This window comes from Hylaeus volcanicus, chromosome 1 (genome assembly GCF_026283585.1).
Source record: "Hylaeus volcanicus isolate JK05 chromosome 1, UHH_iyHylVolc1.0_haploid, whole genome shotgun sequence".
Lineage (NCBI taxonomy): Eukaryota > Metazoa > Arthropoda > Insecta > Hymenoptera > Colletidae > Hylaeus > Hylaeus volcanicus.
In genome coordinates, this window is record NC_071976.1 from 2,834,386 (window position 1) to 2,853,180 (window position 18,795).

The 18,795-nt window shown below is 40.9% G+C and overlaps 5 protein-coding genes across 9 annotated transcripts; 3 read left to right on the plus strand and 2 right to left on the minus strand.

Annotated features, from left to right (window-relative positions):
- Window positions 1–817: 817 nt before the first annotated feature.
- Window positions 818–5,300, minus strand: LOC128884567 (uncharacterized). The gene is made up of 3 exons (XM_054138033.1): window positions 5,250–5,300; window positions 4,613–5,043; window positions 818–4,542 (listed from the first exon to the last, which is right to left on the minus strand). The coding sequence occupies exons 1-3, from the start codon at window positions 5,298–5,300 to the stop codon at window positions 942–944; spliced, it is 4,083 nt and encodes a 1,360-aa protein (XP_053994008.1). The 3' UTR covers window positions 818–941.
- Window positions 5,301–8,463: 3,163 nt separating this feature from the next.
- On the plus strand, window positions 8,464–10,348 carry LOC128877786 (neuroendocrine protein 7B2). Of its 2 annotated transcripts, XM_054125313.1 has the most exons (5): window positions 8,465–8,622; window positions 8,839–8,931; window positions 9,024–9,375; window positions 9,467–9,657; window positions 9,730–10,348. In XM_054125313.1, exons 2-5 carry the CDS (start codon window positions 8,857–8,859, stop codon window positions 9,799–9,801), a joined length of 690 nt encoding a protein of 229 aa, XP_053981288.1. In that variant the 5' UTR covers window positions 8,465–8,622; window positions 8,839–8,856; the 3' UTR covers window positions 9,802–10,348. The 2 variants fall into 2 exon arrangements, with proteins under 2 accessions (XP_053981278.1, XP_053981288.1); XM_054125303.1 differs by having other exon boundaries at window positions 8,464–8,622; window positions 9,467–10,348.
- Window positions 10,349–10,410: 62 nt separating this feature from the next.
- LOC128877793 (uncharacterized) lies at window positions 10,411–11,780 on the minus strand. Its single transcript, XM_054125326.1, has 5 exons — window positions 11,391–11,780; window positions 11,207–11,313; window positions 10,897–11,140; window positions 10,632–10,830; window positions 10,411–10,559 (listed from the first exon to the last, which is right to left on the minus strand). Exons 1-5 carry the CDS (start codon window positions 11,487–11,489, stop codon window positions 10,483–10,485), a joined length of 726 nt encoding a protein of 241 aa, XP_053981301.1. The 5' UTR covers window positions 11,490–11,780; the 3' UTR covers window positions 10,411–10,482.
- Window positions 11,781–12,850: 1,070 nt separating this feature from the next.
- LOC128874379 (intraflagellar transport protein 52 homolog) lies at window positions 12,851–14,514 on the plus strand. The gene is made up of 5 exons (XM_054119167.1): window positions 12,851–13,142; window positions 13,221–13,438; window positions 13,530–13,638; window positions 13,699–13,981; window positions 14,063–14,514. Exons 1-5 carry the CDS (start codon window positions 13,003–13,005, stop codon window positions 14,369–14,371), a joined length of 1,059 nt encoding a protein of 352 aa, XP_053975142.1. The 5' UTR covers window positions 12,851–13,002; the 3' UTR covers window positions 14,372–14,514.
- Window positions 14,515–14,674: 160 nt separating this feature from the next.
- LOC128874261 (nuclear transcription factor Y subunit gamma-like) lies at window positions 14,675–18,780 on the plus strand. Of its 4 annotated transcripts, XM_054119029.1 has the most exons (6): window positions 14,697–17,289; window positions 17,479–17,611; window positions 17,677–17,970; window positions 18,076–18,144; window positions 18,218–18,391; window positions 18,466–18,780. In XM_054119029.1, exons 1-6 carry the CDS (start codon window positions 17,267–17,269, stop codon window positions 18,637–18,639), a joined length of 867 nt encoding a protein of 288 aa, XP_053975004.1. In that variant the 5' UTR covers window positions 14,697–17,266; the 3' UTR covers window positions 18,640–18,780. The 4 variants fall into 4 exon arrangements, 2 of the variants coding, with proteins under 2 accessions (XP_053975004.1, XP_053974918.1); XM_054118943.1 differs by having other exon boundaries at window positions 17,063–17,289; window positions 17,677–18,144; XR_008456621.1 differs by lacking the exons at window positions 17,677–17,970; window positions 18,076–18,144; window positions 18,218–18,391; window positions 18,466–18,780 and having other exon boundaries at window positions 14,675–17,268; window positions 17,479–17,614.
- The last annotated feature ends 15 nt before the right edge of the window (window positions 18,781–18,795 follow it).

Below are 18,795 nucleotides of genomic sequence, written 5' to 3' on the forward strand. Positions count from 1 at the left end.
ATTTTAAATATTACAAATTCCTGTAGACATTTCTATGTGAATCGATATGGCAGTGAACGTGATAAAAGTTCCTAGAATCCTTGAAAACCCTTTATATGTAAAAGTCCGTTCATTGGTAACGTTTTCGACGTTAAAAGCTTCTTGAATATTTTAAATGACAAAGACAATTACGCTAAAAAATTTATTTATACCTGCAGATCGTCGTGCACGATTGTCAGCTCGAGGAAAATAATTCTGAAACAACGGAGCCCAGATACTGTTGAGCTATCGAGCGTTCGCGAGGGATTGCCCTTGGGCAAGTCGAGGGATCGAAAGGGATAAGGGAAAAAATCAGGGATACCCACGGCTCAAATCTTTCGCTAGCTGTTAGGAGCCGACTTGCATTGTTACAAACACAGAGTAACTGGGGTGGGCACCCTCTCCGGTGGTTGCCAGGAAATATCGATCTGGCCAACGGGGATGGATGCTGCTGCTCTCAATGGTTGGTCTACAATACTTTATCTCTTCGGGGACGGCACGCCTTAAATAACTCGGATTTCACTATCATTTCGTCGTGACAAGAATCCTGCAGGAAGTATTCCTCCTCGAATACTGGTCTGTGCTTTATCGACTCCTTCCTAACGCAATTGAATGCGTTTTGTTGAAATTTGTTCGATATTAGCCTATTAATTAAAACTCGTAGATTGGTTTGCTGTTATATTTAAAATTTATTTATGTAAACATATCAACAAATCGCTTCTTTCGAGAGAAAACTGTGGGTTTCTGAAATTACGAATCTCCTTGTGCAATTGAACTTCGACTTATTGAGACTGACAGGAGTTCTTCCAACAAATATTCCTGTTTCTTAAGAGATCCTTTTTAAAGTATCTGCTTACTATAGGAATTACGTGTGCATCGTGTTAAAAATCGAGTAATCGATGTGTGTCATCGATCGATCTTTGTTATACGGAGCTCGAGCTGACCTCGGAAACGTCATCTGACCGTAGCCTCTTTATCAACGAGTCTTTCACGCTTTTACAAAGAGCGACGTATTGCAACAATTTCGCCCTGAAGTCTGCGCTGAGGTCGCTCATGCATCGCTCGTAATCGACCAGAAACTCCGCGAAATCCTCGTCACGATTTCCTCTACAGTACAACAAACGTTTCTCGAACGATCCTAATTCGTCGAAGCGCAATCCATCTTCCGCGTTGCACGACGCATTTCTATTTATCCCCTCGCATCCACAGTAGTCCCTAGGTCTCCTCGAGCTCCGTTTAAAATCGAAATCTCCATTGAATTGCCTCCTAAACCTCCCATCCGCCATTTGCTGCGAGCTGACATCGCCAGAACATCGTCTCGTATCATCTTTAGCGAATAGTAGCTGTGTCGATCCCAAGGAACGTCTCCCAGAGGAGCCATTACCACCAAAGGCCTTCCTAATCCTCGTCCTTGGTTCAGCTACCGCAGACGCTGTCCTTTCGTTGATCGATGCACGTCTATCGCTCGATCTGCAATCACGCTTTTGGCCCAAGTGCCTCAAGGCGTCAGAGATCCTGATCTTATTAGCATTATCGCCCTGAACGTCGATTCTCTGACATCGTTTCTCGACACTGTCTTCCTCAACGTCGTTCTTCCTTCCCTTCTTCCTTCCTTCACTTTCAGCGAAGGTCTCCACTGGTTCGTCCATTCTGGCTCTGTTTCTCGCCGTGAAGGGACATCGATTTGAGCACGAGTCAGCTGGACAGCTCCTTCGAGCCTCGCTCAGCTTCCCACTGGAAATACTTACGAGATACCTCTCGTTCTTCAGAAACGTCTTGGACGTGCTGGTCCCCTTGTCCCGTTCCTCCAGCAAAAGTCTGCGGAGCTTCTTGCGAATCAGGTGCTTCATTCGATCGATGGACGCCGTTGGAAAGGACCACAGATTCCCAGGAACGATCGAACCCCTCCAGAAACGACTCCTGCATCGGGAAAAGGCGGGTAGATCGTTCTCTTCCTTCGATTTACGATCTCCCACGGTGTCTTCTTTGGTCTTGACGTCGAATCCCCTCAGATTCTTCGTGGAACACGATGGCTGCCGTGCCCGGAAGCGCGTGGAGTGCTTCGACTTCAGTTTCGGTGAAGGTAATCGTTCGGAGTAGCTCTCCCTGTCGCTGGAAGGGTCCGATCGACGCGTGAGCGGTTCTGTATTCACCCTGGACGTAGACACGGCTCTTCGATTGCCATCGTCAATTTCTGGACGTTTCCCTGGAGAACCTTTCAACACAAACGTTCTGAGAGGTCCACGATTCGATACTCCATCCACGTTAGCACTCGACGGTGTACAGGTTGAAGCCTGAAACTTCGAATCCTCTTCTTTCTTCTCTTCCAAACGTAAACTCGACGCGTCGAGGCCATTAATATTAGGGACAGTTTTGTTGGACTTGACACCAATGAAATTTTCAGGTTCACTGTCGATGACTTCCGAGTCTGAAAGCTCTTTGCCGCAGCAGGAACATTTGGTATCGGTAATATTGGAAGTCGAGGGACAAACAGAATCGAAACTATATTCTTCGTGTTTTTCCGAAATGTTTTTTTTTACCAAATCATCATCTTTCGTTTGCAACTCATTCTCTCGAAAACTGTTCCTTTCTAATCTAGAGGTTGTTTCCAAGACGTCTCCTTTCATCTGAACGCTGCTCTCTGTCTGAAAAACACCCCTCGCTTTCAAAATATCTTCCCCGTTCGACTTGGACGTGTCTTCTCTCGAACGACAATAACGAGCGCTCTCCACTCGACTTACTTCCAAATTTTCCAGCTCCTCGCCATCAGCCCCTTCGCTGTTTCCTCCCAGTTCCGTGTTATCTGCACAAAAAACGTAGCAGAAACATTGCTGGGGGCTGCAGACCTCTTTGGGCGAGTCCTCCTTCAGACTGTCGGTGCAACAACCACAGTTCGAATCAGAGGACTCTGCTTTCACATCTGCATTCGCTTGATTCACGCATGTTTCCTTTGTGTCATCGCGATCGATTGTACGAAGTTCTGCCAGTCGTGTGTATTCTTCTTCTCTTCTTTCAAGAGAAAGTGGGTTCCTGGCGCTACAGACGTCCTTGTGCAATTGGAACTCGAATGATTGATGGTGACCGGGTTCTTCCAATTCTCTACCTTGGCGTTCTCTTGTTTGAAGAGAAAAGTGTGACTTTCTGGAGTCTCGAACCTCCTTGGGCAATTGAATATAAAATGGTCGATGATGACAGGGTTCTTCCACTTCTCTTGTTTCGAGAGAAAAGTGTGGGTTCCTGAAGACACAATCGCAAGCCTCTTCGTGAGATTGATTACCAACTTGTTCGGTTTGACAAGGTTCTCGACATCCTCTGCCTTGCTCTTCTTTTCTTCCAAGAAAAGCAACAGAGTTTCCAAACTTACAACCCTCTTCGTCCTGGGTGCTTTCCTCGTCACCAGACACCCCCGAATTCTCCTTTTCCTGGACCCTGGTGACACAAGGAGGCAGTACGAAGTCAACTTCCTTCCTTCCTCGTTCCACCACTTTCCTAGACCACAGGAAGTCGACTTCTTTCCGACTCATCATCCTCACATAAGAATCTTTCTCTCTCCTCTCTTTCCTTTCTGACTCTTCCGTCAAGCTGTTATTCGAACACGGTGAGTAGAAAGTGACGTGTTGCTTCTCTCCCTCGCCATCTTTCTCGTCGATCCTTGCTGCATCCTTGCAGTAAACGGAGACCTCAGAGTCTTTCGAGAGAAGAAACTCGCTACTCTGGACCTGCGAGCACTCGTCAACAGCCCTGCGATGCGCGTCACGTTTGTGAAGTGTGCGACAGGTCGGAAGACGAGCCAGGAATAATCGATTCTTGGACGTTCTTGGACGTCGAAGGTTCAAATCGATGCGACCACTTCGTATCTCGCAGCCTAGACGCAGCTCTTTGATCGCAGCGTCGTCTAGCCTCTTCAGGATGTCGTTTAGGCAGGAACACGCGTTACGAATGCTGTTCTCGAACTTTCTCTTCATCAAGATCAAGCAAGAGTCCGATAACGACGGGTCTGCCTCGAATAGGCGGACAATTAGGTGGCTAGGCTTGCAGGGTATGGACAGACTAGTTAGTTTAGGAGAATTCGGGATCATCGAAGAACTGGTATTCGTTGTTTTATGAACGACGACTTTTAATTTCGAGGTTCTCCGTGGAATAGTCTGACTGCAGCCGCACGACATCGTGGTATGCTTCTTTTCCGAGGACACTGATCCTGGCTGGGCTCCCATCTCGTCGAATCTGACTGCATTTCGACTTGGGGGAGCTGGGAAGATGTGACTCGAACCAAGAGTGCATTCGGGGATTAATTGATAGGCTGGTGTTTCCGATGGTCCTGTGTTTATAGATCTCTGTGTTCTCTGACCACAGACGTGGCGATTACGATGTCTTCCGCGTATGTTACTACGTCCTCGAGATCCCTTCGCGATAGAACCTACTTCTACTTCCAGGTCGCTGCTGTAGTTTTCTATCGTACGTTTACAAATCCGTGTATTGACTCTTGGAGCTGGTTTCAAGCTCGTGTAGACCGCAGTGGTGTTTCTGTAAAAAGACCGAGTTCTGTTAAAGTTTTGAAAAGTCGTAAGCTTTAACGAAAGAAAGATACACTCACGTGCAATTTTGACACGACCAGTAGTCCTTCTCGTTGATGAACTCCAAGACCTTCGCGCTCTTCGAGACATCCTGCTCGAGAGAATCGAGCTCCTGGCACGCTGTTCCATTCACCCCGTTATTAAGAACGCCAGGACCCGCTAAGTGTGTCACCAGGCCGTTTTTGACCAGATAATCGATCGCCTTCTTGATCATTTCTTCTCGTACGTCTGTATTCTTGGCGCAGAACGAGTCTAAGTAGTCAAACCACGCGGCGACCTCGTCCAGGCATTTGTTCACACATGGAAAACGATTTGGGTTGGAGACGAACGCATCCAGCCCCGATTGGATTCTGTTCTCCAATCTGGGTCCAAGAAATGGCTTGATTGTGTCCACGAACACGTCACACTCGTCGAAATCGAAGCCCCCATTGTTGCTCGCGCAAGGTGCGTCCTGCAACCGAGGAAAAGGAACAGCAATCGAAGGCGAAGAAAACAAAATTAACTTCAATTTTATATTTTAGTTGAATTTTGTATCTAGATTCCAATTTCACTCTTCGATGGTAAAACGTGAAGTTAGTGGTCGGAGATAGTTTCCTACGATCGACGTTTCATTCGAAGGTTAAATAATAATTAAATTAATGTATCCTTTCAAGTTACCACGAGTGCATCGTCAGCTTTATATCGCCCATGCAGGAGTTCATCGGTCATGTCACAAGACACCTAATACGTAGAAAATATTTCTTAACTTTTCATGTTACACGTGGACCTCGATCTCCGGTTACCTTCGACGAACAATTCCCATCCCTAATGTGAAAACTGAAATCACTTTTCTAGATCTTGAAGTTGTTCGAATATTGGAATTGATTGTATTCAAATAAAATTTATTATAAACACTGTTTCCACTGTTAAATTGATAAATGTATCTGAATCTCGTAATACTTATTATCCCCCTATTTAATACATTTCACCCCATAGCGTTGCGTAATTAATCCCCCCAAAGTCGTAACGCTAACGACGTTGTCAATCCCTTTTACCCAACTGAAATTTGAATTACGTCGGTTCCAGAAGCCCAATCCGCGCGAAATAATACCTTACGTCAATTAATATTCTGTATTAAAAAACCTTATCTGTAAATGATTGCGTACATTCTCGTGATAAGTTGTTTCTAAACTATACGACTTCGTAAACTCTTTAGAAGAGCGTTTACAGCGTACACAAAGTGACGTCTTCCACTTAATTCAAATTATGACGCAATTAAGGCGCACGCAAGATCCACGTTTCCCTTAAGCATGTTTTAAGTGTCCCCTGGAAACTCCGCCAAGCATTTTACATTAATTAACTGTAATTCTACGAGGCAACGCTTTTTAAGAAGGCTTCACGACGATTCTTTTTATTACATTTGTTGTGACAAAAATGAACCGCTCGCTTTCGCAGAGTATTAAAAGGCAGGAGACCGTTCAGAATTCTATCTGCGATTTGTACGGAATGTGGATTGTTTCTGAAAATGAATTTTTCGGAGAGTGTTTGCGATAAACTAATTTGGGCTACGCGGGGTAACGTTGTTAACATGGGACGGGTGTCGCATAGCAAAATTGAGGGTCCAGCAAATATGCTAATGTGCTTTAGCTTAAGTGCGGTGTCTCGCGTGGGCGAGGGTCCTTTGAAAAAGGGGAGAGCGACGACGATAAGGAAGAGAGGAGGGCGTTCGTAAAAAAGAGCCACGCGAACGAGCGAGAAAAACTTGAAAGCACTCGACGCGACCTCGTGGCGAACGACAGGTGTAATTACCGATGAACGAATACGGTACGACTTGAATTTTTTATTTCAAGCCCCACTTTTTTGGCACACGAAATTGACGATTAACTGGACCACAAAAAGAAACAGTGGAGAAAATATAAAAATAGGTCGCAAAAATACGAAAGAAGGGCAAGAGAGATCCATAGCCAAAAGCAGAAGGACGAGACCGACGCAAGAAACAATGGATGGAGATGGAATGGAAATACGCGATGTGTAGAGCCAAAAAGAGAATCACGACGAGGGAACCAAGGAAAGGAGGCGACGGAAGAAGTGCCCGGAGAGTGCGAGAGGAGATCAACGTTCCCAGGATCCAGGGTGAGATAGCTGTAGCCCATTCACACAGCGACTCCAACGAGATCAATACTTGTGACGGCGAGACACAGCGTAACAACCCCACAACCGCTGGAGTTTCGAAAATGCCAGGCCATCGCGGTGCAAAATGTCCCGAGGGCTTATCGCGACTCCTTTGGAATGAAATTTGACAAAAGATAAGTGTAGTACGAACGCGTACGATTTCGATCCATTTCGAGGAAGCCAGAGCCTGCTAATTGCAACTTGTACGGAAAATCACCAGCGCGAGGGAACAATGTGATCGTGGGCGGGAACGGTTCGACGAATAAATCAAGCGAGAGTTATTCGTTTCGGAGGGCTGAGGACGGTAATGAATTTTGCACAGGACAGAATGGAAAATGGAAAACGCAGGCTCGGGATGCGGAGGCTTGATCAGCCCGGTGGGATGCGAATGTCGCGAATTTATTGATTGCGCAATGACCCTTCATATTCGAAAGAATCGACTACGATACGAGAAGTTCGTAGGCGACAGTCTACCTTCTCTTTTTTATATCAATGATGACAACCCAGAAGCTTCGAGACATGAACTTGATGAACAATGGATGATTCTCATTGTTATTATTATTTTTATCAATTATCTCATCCTATTATTCTTCGATCATATATAGTCCACTAAAACCTGGCTCCGATAAAAGGCGATTATTTGTCCAGCGCGCCAAGTTAAGCGGATCAGTTGCTGAAACGAGATAATTCTCTCTCAGGAAAAGTATCCTCGGTTTCATACTATTTTTCTCGTGCTACTTCCATCCCTTTACACGTGTCACGTAACGTAACTATGTTTTATATGATATAAAAAGTGGAGAATTAAACAACTGAAGCGGAGACATGGCGTAATGGAAACTATCTATTTTTAACAGAATTGTACGTGATCGAATAAAGAGAGGAATTTTCGGTCGATGAACGAGAACGCAGGGGAAACTCGATTTTGGAAATCGAGTTAGAAGTATACAGCGCGGTACAATTATTAATGGGCGTTTATATACGACCGTAATGAGAGCCGGGGGTCTTTTGATCTCTCTCGGCCCTCGTGAATGTCGCCAGTTCCATTTCGCGCCCCTTTCGTCGATGGTGCTCGATGGCGTGGCTTCTGCCAAACACTGGCTACGATAAGGCACCCTCGCCAAACGCACCCTTCCCTTTGACGGACAACCAGCGAAAAACCGCGGCAACTACCACATTCCCAGCGATGAGACCGACAAAGGGTAGTAAAGGACGCTTGCATAATTTTTGCAATAAAAATGGAAACCTCATATTTCGACCTTCGCAGTGGAAGAAGAACTCGGAGAAATCTGAAAATCCTACGCCACCAATGTTTGTGCCATGTTTCCATATTTTCTTTTCTTCTCCAAATTCAATATTTCTGCCACACAATTTCCCTGTTCTGGAAAACCATCCTTCGAACAAACCATCTTCCCCGGGACCGAATCGCGTACTCTATATTCCTGGAAGATCTACTTCTGCCTACATAAGTCTTCCAAAAGACGGCTGAATGTACAGTTGGAAAACTCGGAGTACTCGAATGGGAGCGGATGTTCTTGCCAAGTAAAAATCGAACCAGGAATTACGAAGCCTATCTCGCGAGGACCGATACTCATCCTTAATCGGCGAAACGACGTCACGAGCCTCGGCCGCGGAACGACCTTTGCTCGTAACTCGGTTTTACGAATGTGGGTTGCGGGGGAGTCCGTAGGCAACGGTTGGACGTTCATACGGGGGAAAAGCGGCGCGGAAAACGCGGATCAATACCGAGCGATTACTGAACGAGCGCAGCGCCTCTTCCTATCGCCGAAGACGCGTGGCGGAACTCGAGGATCGTACGCACCGACGTTCACCTTCGCGATCTCTCCTCAATTCCTTTCGGTGAACTTTTCGGTAGTTCTTGGTAAGTTCTGCTTCGACGCTATTTATTAATTATCAGTTGCCTCGGATCTATAGTTGCGTAGCTATCCTATAGCAAGATAGTAGTAGTCGAGCCATTTTGGATATGCGTGGGAGGGTTGAAACCCTCGAAGTACAACTTGGAACAACCCTTCTCCTTGGTTAAATTGACTCGTTTTAAAGTGCACGTAATTATCATTTGAACGTTTGCTGTTTCCAGATACACTTGCTCGAAATCATGTACTGGAACTGGATCCCGTTTCTGGCGCTGGCAGTTGCTGCCCACGCCGTGTATTTGCCTCCCCTAATAGAGGTGACACTGAAATTCTAAGGTCCACCATAGTGGACCTCCCATACATTGTGCTCTTGCAACAACTTTTTATCGTTCATTTTTTAATATTACAGGACGAGCAGCTTCTAACCGACACTCTTCGCGATTTGTTGAACCAAATGGGAAACGACCTTGCGGACGCCGCTGACTCGTACCTGGAGTACCAGGACAAACCTAAAGAAATTCCCGTCGAGTTACCCGCTGATTACGACGGCATGGACACCTTGAACCCTAATCCCAGCATCCGCGATCAGGAGTATCTGCAACACAGCACGCTGTGGGGTCACCAGCGTTTTAACAATAACGAGTCGAACGAAAGGCAAAAAATCAAGCCTGGAACCGTCAAGTTCATCAAAGACGAGAAAGCTGAGAACGCTTTGCCTGCGTACTGCACGCCCCCGAATCCTTGTCCGGTTGGTTACACGAGTAAGTGGCTGAACGGTTTTGTTATTTAGAAAACAAGACGTGAATATATAGACAGAAAAAGTTACAATTGAATCGAACGTAATCGTTGCAGGTGAAAACAACTGTATCGAGAATTTCGAGAACACGGCAACGTTCAGTCGCGACTATCAGAACGCGCAAGATTGCATGTGCGACAAAGAGCACATGTTTGATTGTTCCGTTGATTCCTCTAACAGCAACAGTCTGGCAAGCATGCATATACCGAGCACCAACTTCAATCGAATCATTGATCAATTCCAAGCGGTAGGATGTGACACGGATGATTACTTTACTTTAACGAGAACTTCCATTTTATTAATTCGGTGTCTGTTTCAGGAGGACAACCCCTTCTTCCGCGGTGAAAAGTTGCCAATCGCCGCGAAGAAAGGTATAAACGTCATCTACTAAAACTTTCGGCATATCTTAGAAGACGGAATTTTTTGAAATACGAACCAAGAATATTACATTAAAATATTTCAAGTTATATCGATCGATACCCCCAATCCACCACACGTGCGATCTGGTAAAAATCTAATGGATTGAAGAAATTTTACATATTCCAAAAATCTGGTGCTAATTAAGATTATTCGAGTATTTTGATATCATACGATTACCGCTGGTACAGAGTGATAACATTGAGCCGATGTATATGTATATCCATCGAACGATATCTTGTGACGTATGCATGTATTATGTTTTTGAAACCAATATATGTCTGTTACCGGAAGTTAATTCTTGAAATTATACGAATTACAATTATAGAAAATTTATCACTGTTTTATGGAATGATATATATTAATATTGAGACGATGTTAAATATTTTAACTGTAAAAATATGCTTCCGTAATATGTAACGCATTTGAATTGTATTTTTACTCTCGTACAGCAATATAACGGGGACTACTAGTTTTATTATTTACAGGATTCAAAAAAATATATATTTTTTGAAACAATAGCCCATAATTATTTCCTTGTATATAAAATTGTTTATTTCAAACTTGTCGTACTACACATATATACATATTCAAATTAATTTATTCTTACAACTAAGTTTCTTCTTACAAAATTCATTAAATACAAAAAATACTGCTACTGCTTCCTAAAACTCTTCAATATAGGGTATATATTGGTCAGTGCATCTTGCAGTTCAGTCCGATTCTTGGCCCCTGAAACATCATTGCGCCAACACTAATACAAATTATAATAAAATATAGGAAATACTTCTAATGAAATTTCACCTGTCAATACAATTTTTCCATTTACAAATATGAGTAGAACTACTCTTGGTGATACCATTCTATATATAAGGCCAGGATAAAGCTCAGGTTCGTAACTAGAAAATTGTCCATGTATATGATTTAAGTTTTCCAGTTTAATTGGAAACTTTAAATCACACGTGGCGACTATATTTTGTATTTTAAAATTATAAAATTTGACCTGCAATAACACAGAATTTAGTAGAGTGTAAGCAAAACTGATAAAATCCAAATACACATTTCTTACTGGAAATCCTAATTTCTGAATAATTCGAGCAAATTTCCTTGTGGCTAAATAAGAATCTTCTTCACACCTTGCCCCAGTGCATACTACTTTTCCAGAATGAAAGATCAGTGCGGTAGCTCTAGGGTTTCGAATTCTCATAATTAACCCGGTAAATCTTGCTGGATTGTATTCAGAGTTCCTTGTTCTCGTATTAATATACATAAGTGCTAATTCCATACCTAAATTGACAGTAGATACTACATTCCTAAAAGGAAAAATGTGTTCACTGGGATCGCGTCAAAAGGTTAACAACAACCATTTCTTCACTTACTGTAAACAAGGTTCTATAACCTCTTTTGTACTATTAGCTGGAGTCATAGGATTAATCGTCGATTGTGGAATGACATTTTGTGACGTGCTCGGCCGTGGGACATTCGTCTGAAATAGAAATAACAATGTAAAATATAAAAATCCTCGAACACGTATGCACCGAGCAAACATATTTCTTAATTTACTGATTGCGGCGGAGCCATCGAATTATCCTCGACGGCATTTTTCGCTGGGTTACCGAGTAACCTCTTTAACTCGTTGTCCTCTTGCACGATTGCAGTCATTTTATCTGTATTAATTATTAAATACTTATAAAACTCCTTATCTCATATGATCCACCGACCATTTTGAACACTACTGGTGGCGTTTGTTTGACATTCTGTACGTCACCCAGGTTAAGTATACGAAATTCTTATTGGAACCTTTGGTATCCGTATTTTTTTATTAACTTGGGCTCTAAGTACGCTAATAATACTCTGAACAAATGAATTATCCAAGAATAACAATGATATTTTGAGTTTTTTTTTATTTAGTCAAAAATGTGACAGGCGACGCTATAACCATCCAGCGGTGAGAAGGTGGAACTAAAATTATCCACATTACAGGACAAAATTGAAAAATATTCATATAATCTATTTTATTACGTTTAATGATAAACTTTTAATTATAAAACAACCACTGAGACATTAAAATTCATTAGTACAAGTTAAAATAAGCAAATAATTTAAATGCTGGTAATTAGTTGACTGTGGCGCCATCGGCGGGAAAACCCCCAAGCTTGTCCTCAAATAGTTCCACATTTCAACCTCTAGATGTCGGTATTAGTGTTTACACATTTTTTTTTTAATTATTATATGCAATAACAAACAAAAGAACCAGCAACGTGATACTAAAATTTGAATGAAAACCATTTTTTAATCCTTAAATCCTTCATTTTTTTTTTTAAATAAAAACATATGGCGCCATCTAGTGGTTGAAGTCTGAAACTATTCGAGGACAAGCTTGGGGGCTTTCCCGCCGATGGCGCCACTGTCGACTAATTACCGGCTTTGTAATTATTTACTTATTTTAACTTCTACTAATGAATTGTACTGCCCCAATGTTTGTTTTATGATTACAAGTTTAGTATTAAACGTAATAAAATAGATTATATTAATATTTTTCAACTTTGTCCTGTAATGTCGATAATTTTAGTTCCACCTTACCACCGCGAGGTGGTTATAACGTCGCTTGACACGTTTTTGACCTAAACATAAATGCATCAACTGAAACAGCTGATTACTTTGATGCACTTTATGCAATGATAAAATTGCATATATCTCGACCACCAAGTAGTTTTACTTCTAAAAAATTATTGTTGGAACCTTTGATGATCTTATCGCCCTATTTTCAAATAAAAGACGAAAGAAAGACGCTTTAGAAACAGTGAATTCTTGAATCAAGAATTCAAGGACATTGAATGCAATTTTATTATTTTTAGTTGTACATTTTTATTCTAAAGGGATGCCCATGATGCCCACCTGTAAATAAACATCCTGTATAATCCTTTAACTATATATAATCAAAGTTATAATTAGATTAATGCACTAATTTAAGATACAACTCCCCTTATGAATACTGCGACCAATTACGGCCGAAAGTTTGATATGCAATTGTTGCTACTAGCAACGCTAAACTGTACACGACTGTATAATTCGAAACATGCTTTCTCAGTACACGATTAAACGTGAAAACCTAATAATTTCTCTTATTATTTAGTTACCATATTATTAAATTAACAGTAACACGACAGTCGCTATGAGCTTAATCTTTGGCGGGAGCGATAGCAACAATAACACGAATACAATTATTTTTGACTCTTCAAAATGTGAAAGAAAACTCAATGAAGAGTTTAAAGTGCTGCAGAGAAAGTTGAAATCGAAATGGAAATTTGTCGAGTACGTCGAAACACTTCTACGCTATTTTTATTTGATTTGAAACGCAGCGTTTTCGCATAGCTTTTTGTTCTATTTCAGAAACAACGATACGTTAACAGACGAATCGTTATCCACAGGCAAAGTATTAGTACTTCCAGGACCGCGAAATAAATTCACAGAACTAGAAATGAATTCCATTAGAACGTTTCTAAATTCTGGTGGACACGTGTTAGTTATGCTGGGTGAAGGAGGTGAAAAAAGGTCTAATACAAATGTAAATTTCTTACTGGAGGAATTTGGAATAATGGTGAACAATGGTATAATATTTGACTTATTTTATTTAATAAATATCTCCATTACAAAATTTTAATTTATGACAATTGTACAATAATATTGTTACTTTTACAGACAGTGTGATACGCATGAGTTACAGTCAAACAATGCATCCAAAGGAATGTTTAATTTCACAGGGGATGTCAAATAAATCAATATTTTCTAAGAGTCATAATGAATACATGTAAGTTCACTAAATATGAAATACTACTTCATTTATTCCATTTATCTTGTTCTCTTTCAGAGACCTAGCTTTTTTATACCCGTATGGTGCAACTTTAAATGTGGCACAACCATCTATCGTTGCATTGTCTAGTGGATCTGTTGCAGTTCCAACAAACAGACCCATTTGTGCTTATCACTACAGCGAAGCAAGTGGTAGTAAATTACTTGTTTTAGGTTCATCCAGAATGTTAACTGATACATATATTGAAAAGGAAAAGAATGATTTATTAAGGGAAATGATATTTGATTTTTTTGAATCCAAAGAAATTGTTGCCAAAGAATCCCAAATGGATGATGTAGATGTAAGCTTTAAAATTAGAGTGATCCCTTACAATTTAAATTGTTATAATTTATTGCTATTAATAATGTCATAATTCACTTAGTTCTGGGAGTACAATTTTGTGCCAGATATAACACAACAAGCAGACAATCCAAAGGTGTGTACTCAGGACATGGACATGATGGATAATCCTCACGAATATACCAAGTTATTTAAACATCACTTGTATTCTGTAAATTTAAATATGGTGCCAGCTTGCATAAAGGCATATGAAGTTTTGAGTGTGAAGCACGAACCTCTTACTTTAATTCCACCGCATTTCGAGGCACCATTACCATCCACACAAGCATCGGTACAAATTTTTATTAATTACATTAATTTTAGTGAATATGCCATATGTTTCTACATATAATTTTTAAAATTTGTTCAAAGGTCTTCCCACCGAGTTTCCAAGAGCTACCCCCACCAGCTCTGGAATTATTCGATTTGGACGAGGCCTTCAGTTCTGATTTATTAAAACTGTCGCAATTAACAAATAAATACATGACAACTAGTGATTTATCGAAAAACATGGAATTGGATCATTATATCAGGGAATTCGGAAGTATTATAAGAATAAGTAACTCTGATACTCATACAGCTAAAGAAGTATTAAATTCCGTCTTTCAAAGCATCTGCAGTTACAAAGCCATGCATGAGTAAAAGAGTTGTACAATTGTAAATACTGTATGTTTTTAATACACATTTATTTTTAACATAAATGTACAAATATACTCGTACTAAAACTAAAACATATTATTACTATTAGCGCTGTACAATTATTAGCAAGTTCATTCATGTAGTTTATGTTTTAACAGTAGTACATACGCGTGCACGCTAGATAGCGATAACTTATTAGTGAGTTGCTATCTAGTAATAAAAAGTTGCAAAAACATTCTGAAGCCTTCTTTGGAAAATCCTTTATATAGTAGAAAAAAATGCGATCTATTGCAAGGTCCTCGATCCCACCACTAATTGATGTTAATCACAGTGGAAATCGACCTTTATCAGGGGTAAAACTGTACTTGCGCAGAGTACACAAAGCAAATGGTGGGGATAGCATCAGATATCCGGGTAGCGCTAGAATATTGCTGATTTCTTGTAGCTAGTAAAACAAATATGAACTGCTAGTCTAGCAAAGATCTACTCGCTTCTTCGTCTGAGCTCGGTACCTTCCTGTGTGTATGGATCGTCAGTAGTGTTGTGTACGAGACTGTGAACTGTGTTCGACATGGAGAAGACTTGTAGTCTAGATATAAGTTCTAAACCGTAAGATTTAACCTGAACTTCTACTTTCACAATGTTGTCTGGACGAACCAAAACATGCGTGAATTTATCGTTAGAGCAACGCCTCGATATCTTGCGGCAATTGGAGGACCGCGTTCCGCAGAACCAATTGGCCAAGAATTACGGCATCAGCGTCGTGACCATCCATCGAATCAAAAAGAATGCTGAAAAAATACGACGTCAGTCCCAGACACCTGGAACTGAAGGTAAAAAGAGGTTTCGAAGGCCGGTACTGGTCGAGTTGGATGCTCGTTTATTCGCGTGGTACCAGGGACGACGGGCCCTCGAGGAAACCGTCACTAACGCTCTGCTTCAAGAAAAGGCGATGAAACTTAACGAGGAGTTCGGTGGTCCTTCAAATTTCTCAGCCTCCAATGGCTGGATATGGCGGTTCAAACAGCGCCATGGCATAAGCTTCGACGATCCTAACAATGATGCTGCCATAGTCGACACGAGGATAGCTGAAGAATTCACCAAACGTTTTATGCACCGCTTGGCACAGGAAGGCATCAAGCTGCAGAACTTGTACAGCATGGACGATTCGGGATTAGCATGGAAGTATCTTCCTCCTAAAGTTCTAATCAACGCTACGATAAAGAGCGTTTATGGGAAAAAAGCGAGAAACAATCGAGTCACTGTGGGCTTATGCGCGAATGCTATTGGAACACACAAACTTCCCCCACTCTTTATACACAAATGTAAGACACCTAGGGCCTTGAAACACTGCTGGGACCATTTGCCAGTGGTTTTCAAGGCCCAGATGAATGCTTGTATGGAACAGAAGGTCTTCACCGATTGGTTGGAGAACTACTTCAAACCAGCTGTTAGGAATCACCAGTTGCAAACTGGTAATCATGGGAAGGTGCTGCTACTGGTAGCCAAGTCCAGAACTCACGAGCTGCTACCGGAAGTTAGAACTGGGGATAACAACGTCGAAGTTGTATATGTTCCAACTTCGTCGAATTTGTTACCGATGGAACGAGAGATAACGAGCAACGTTAAGGTGTCCTTCCGTCGACGCATGTTGAGTCGAATCTTAAAATTTCCTGAAGGAGTGGCGGAGTTCTGCACGGATTATGATGTGAAGGATTGCATCAATTTCCTGAACGAAGCCTGGACTGATGTAGCACCAGCTGACATTTACAATTCCTGGAAAAAATTATTGGGAGTTGATGTAACAGAGGATCAGGTCGAAGAACAAAGTAGAGTGTGTCCTGGCGACACATCGGATATTACGACGATTAAAGACATTATGAAAGCTATTGTGAAGGAGCCTGTGTCTCACAAAGAGGTCGAGGATTGGCTCGTGGCCTGTGAGAAAGTCGAGGGCGATGTCGATCTGGGAAGGAACGATTATCCTGATGAAATGACAAGCTTGCAGCTGGACACGGACGAGATCGAACGGACAATTGCGAAACTAGTCCTGTGGGCTGAGACACAATCTATTTTTGTTAAGTTTCATGCACGTGTAGTGAAAGATTATTACGATTTGATAAAATAATTATGATTCGAAAGAACAGATTACACTTATTCGTAGCTCCTACCTAAAATAAAAAGCTTTTATTTCTTACATAGAACTCGCAACCCAAATAATCCATTACGAAATGGTCGAGGATACAACAAACATTTAAGGGGATACCCTAATTCTGCCAATCGCATGATTTACAACATTTGGAATAAAAAAAAACATAACTAAATTAGTCTCTAGTGAAAAGGATATAGTACAGCCACCTAGCGACGAATAAACTGAACTTAAATCTAAGATCAAGTTTACATGATAAAATGTTCGATCATTCTTATACAACGTCTATGACCATGGCAGCACGTTCGTTGATGCAAACAACAAATTTGTTGTGAATTCCACAGATAGTGAACCAACTGTAATATTTATGAATTAAATAGCGAGAATTGAAAGCGGCAGGATGATTTTCAGACTTTAAACAAGTTCGTTTTATGTTCTTTCAAACGTGACTCATAAAAAATGTCAGTATTCTTTGTGAATGCGTAAGTAACTGTGTTTATTTCTCACCTGCTAGGTTATATACTTTTTTTTTTATTTATTTACATAATTACCAAGGATTAGAGGAATATGATACACGTTAAATTACGATAATACAAAGCAAATTAAACAGATAAAGTTTTATCTTATTATATTGAATGTATAACTCATTATTATTGCTACTAACTATTCAGTAACCAAGACAGTGAAGTTGAGGGAGATTCCAATGGAGACCTGCAAATTGCCTCACCTGGCAGTTCTGAAGCCCAACAAGCTTTGGCTCAGTTCTGGCCAAAAGTCACAGAAGAAATTAAAAAGATTACTACTGTGAGTATACAAGTAAACAATAAAAATTGTTTGTACCTACTAAGGTTCATAAAATACCTTGATAGATGGACCTGAGAACACAATCATTGCCATTAGCCAGGATAAAAAAAATAATGAAGCTGGATGGAGATGTAAAAATGATAAGCGCCGAAGCTCCTATGCTGTTCTCTAAAGCAGCAGAAATTTTTATACACGAATTAACTCTGAGAGCATGGGTTCATACAGAAGATAACAAAAGACGTACCCTCCAGAGAAACGACATTGCAATGGCTATAACTAAATACGATCAATTTGATTTTCTTATCGACATAGTGCCTAGGGATGAATTAAAACAAAGCAAAGCACAGACTGAAAGTACTGTACGTACATCCATGAACTCTGACCAAGTACATTACTACTTCCAATTAGCACAGCAACAAGCATCTGCAAATCAAAATGTACAAAGTAGTAATGCAAATTCACAGCCTATACAAATTGTACAACCTTCTACTGGACAGATTCAGACAATTAATATAGGGAGTCCAGTAGAGCAGGTATATTGTTTACTTTCATAAAGTAACTCGCTAACCGCATGTCGTATTTATAAATCTCCTATTTTAATTGTAGGAAAGTCCTAATCCAAGTACAACACAGGCGGTAACGGTACAGAGTCAGCAGCAATCGTCGGGACAACAAATTATACAACTACAGCAGGCTCAACAAACACCCACCACTCAAACTGGAGGAATACAAATTGTACAACAAATTGTAACACCCAGTGGAGAAATTCAGCAAATACCTGTAAGTACATTTACGACGACAATTAATGCAAGAGTTTTGTTTGCCTGTTGATTTAAATTTAACGTTCATTTCAGATACAATTAACACCTCAGCAGCTTCAAATGATCCGTATGCAAGTTCAAGGTGGAAGCAATCAGCCAATCATAATTCAAACTGCTCCTATCCAAGCTCAACCTCAACTAATACAAGTAGCGCAAGGCGCTCAAGCACCTGTCTATTTACAAACTAGCGGTACCGACAATGAATAAATGTTAATTAATTTTAAGGAATATTTAATGTTTAGTACGACAGTCCTAAACACAAAAACAGGATAAAACAGTAAATATAAGCTTGTATGGTAAGGAATATAATTTTTTTAAATTATTCCTAAAATAAAAGCATTTTCCATATCTTCTGTCCCTGTT

Bases quoted from the DNA above. Each gene is read 5' to 3' on its own strand.
- LOC128874379 (XM_054119167.1), top strand. From the start codon at position 13,003: ATGAGCTTAATCTTTGGCGGGAGCGATAGCAACAATAACACGAATACA. The intron at 13,143-13,220 runs GTACGTCGAAAC...GTTCTATTTCAG, and splicing joins TCGAAATGGAAATTTGTCGA to AAACAACGATACGTTAACAG. The intron at 13,439-13,529 runs GTATAATATTTG...TTACTTTTACAG, and splicing joins TGGAATAATGGTGAACAATG to ACAGTGTGATACGCATGAGT.
- LOC128877786 (XM_054125303.1), top strand. From the start codon at position 8,857: ATGTACTGGAACTGGATCCCGTTTCTGGCGCTGGCAGTTGCTGCCCAC. The intron at 8,932-9,023 runs GTGACACTGAAA...TTAATATTACAG, and splicing joins ATTTGCCTCCCCTAATAGAG to GACGAGCAGCTTCTAACCGA. The intron at 9,376-9,466 runs GTAAGTGGCTGA...TAATCGTTGCAG, and splicing joins TTGTCCGGTTGGTTACACGA to GTGAAAACAACTGTATCGAG.
- LOC128874261 (XM_054118943.1), top strand. From the start codon at position 17,267: ATGTCAGTATTCTTTGTGAATGC. The intron at 17,612-17,676 runs GTGAGTATACAA...ATACCTTGATAG, and splicing joins AAATTAAAAAGATTACTACT to ATGGACCTGAGAACACAATC. The intron at 18,145-18,217 runs GTATATTGTTTA...TTTTAATTGTAG, and splicing joins TAGGGAGTCCAGTAGAGCAG to GAAAGTCCTAATCCAAGTAC.
- LOC128884567 (XM_054138033.1), bottom strand. From the start codon at position 5,300: ATGACCGATGAACTCCTGCATGGGCGATATAAAGCTGACGATGCACTC. The intron at 5,044-5,249 runs GTAACTTGAAAG...CCTCGGTTGCAG, and splicing joins AAGCTGACGATGCACTCGTG to GACGCACCTTGCGCGAGCAA. The intron at 4,543-4,612 runs GTGAGTGTATCT...GTCTTTTTACAG, and splicing joins TGGTCGTGTCAAAATTGCAC to AAACACCACTGCGGTCTACA.
- LOC128877793 (XM_054125326.1), bottom strand. From the start codon at position 11,489: ATGACTGCAATCGTGCAAGAGGACAACGAGTTAAAGAGGTTACTCGGT. The intron at 11,314-11,390 runs GTAAATTAAGAA...TTTCTATTTCAG, and splicing joins CGATGGCTCCGCCGCAATCA to ACGAATGTCCCACGGCCGAG. The intron at 11,141-11,206 runs GTAAGTGAAGAA...TTTTCCTTTTAG, and splicing joins GTTATAGAACCTTGTTTACA to GAATGTAGTATCTACTGTCA.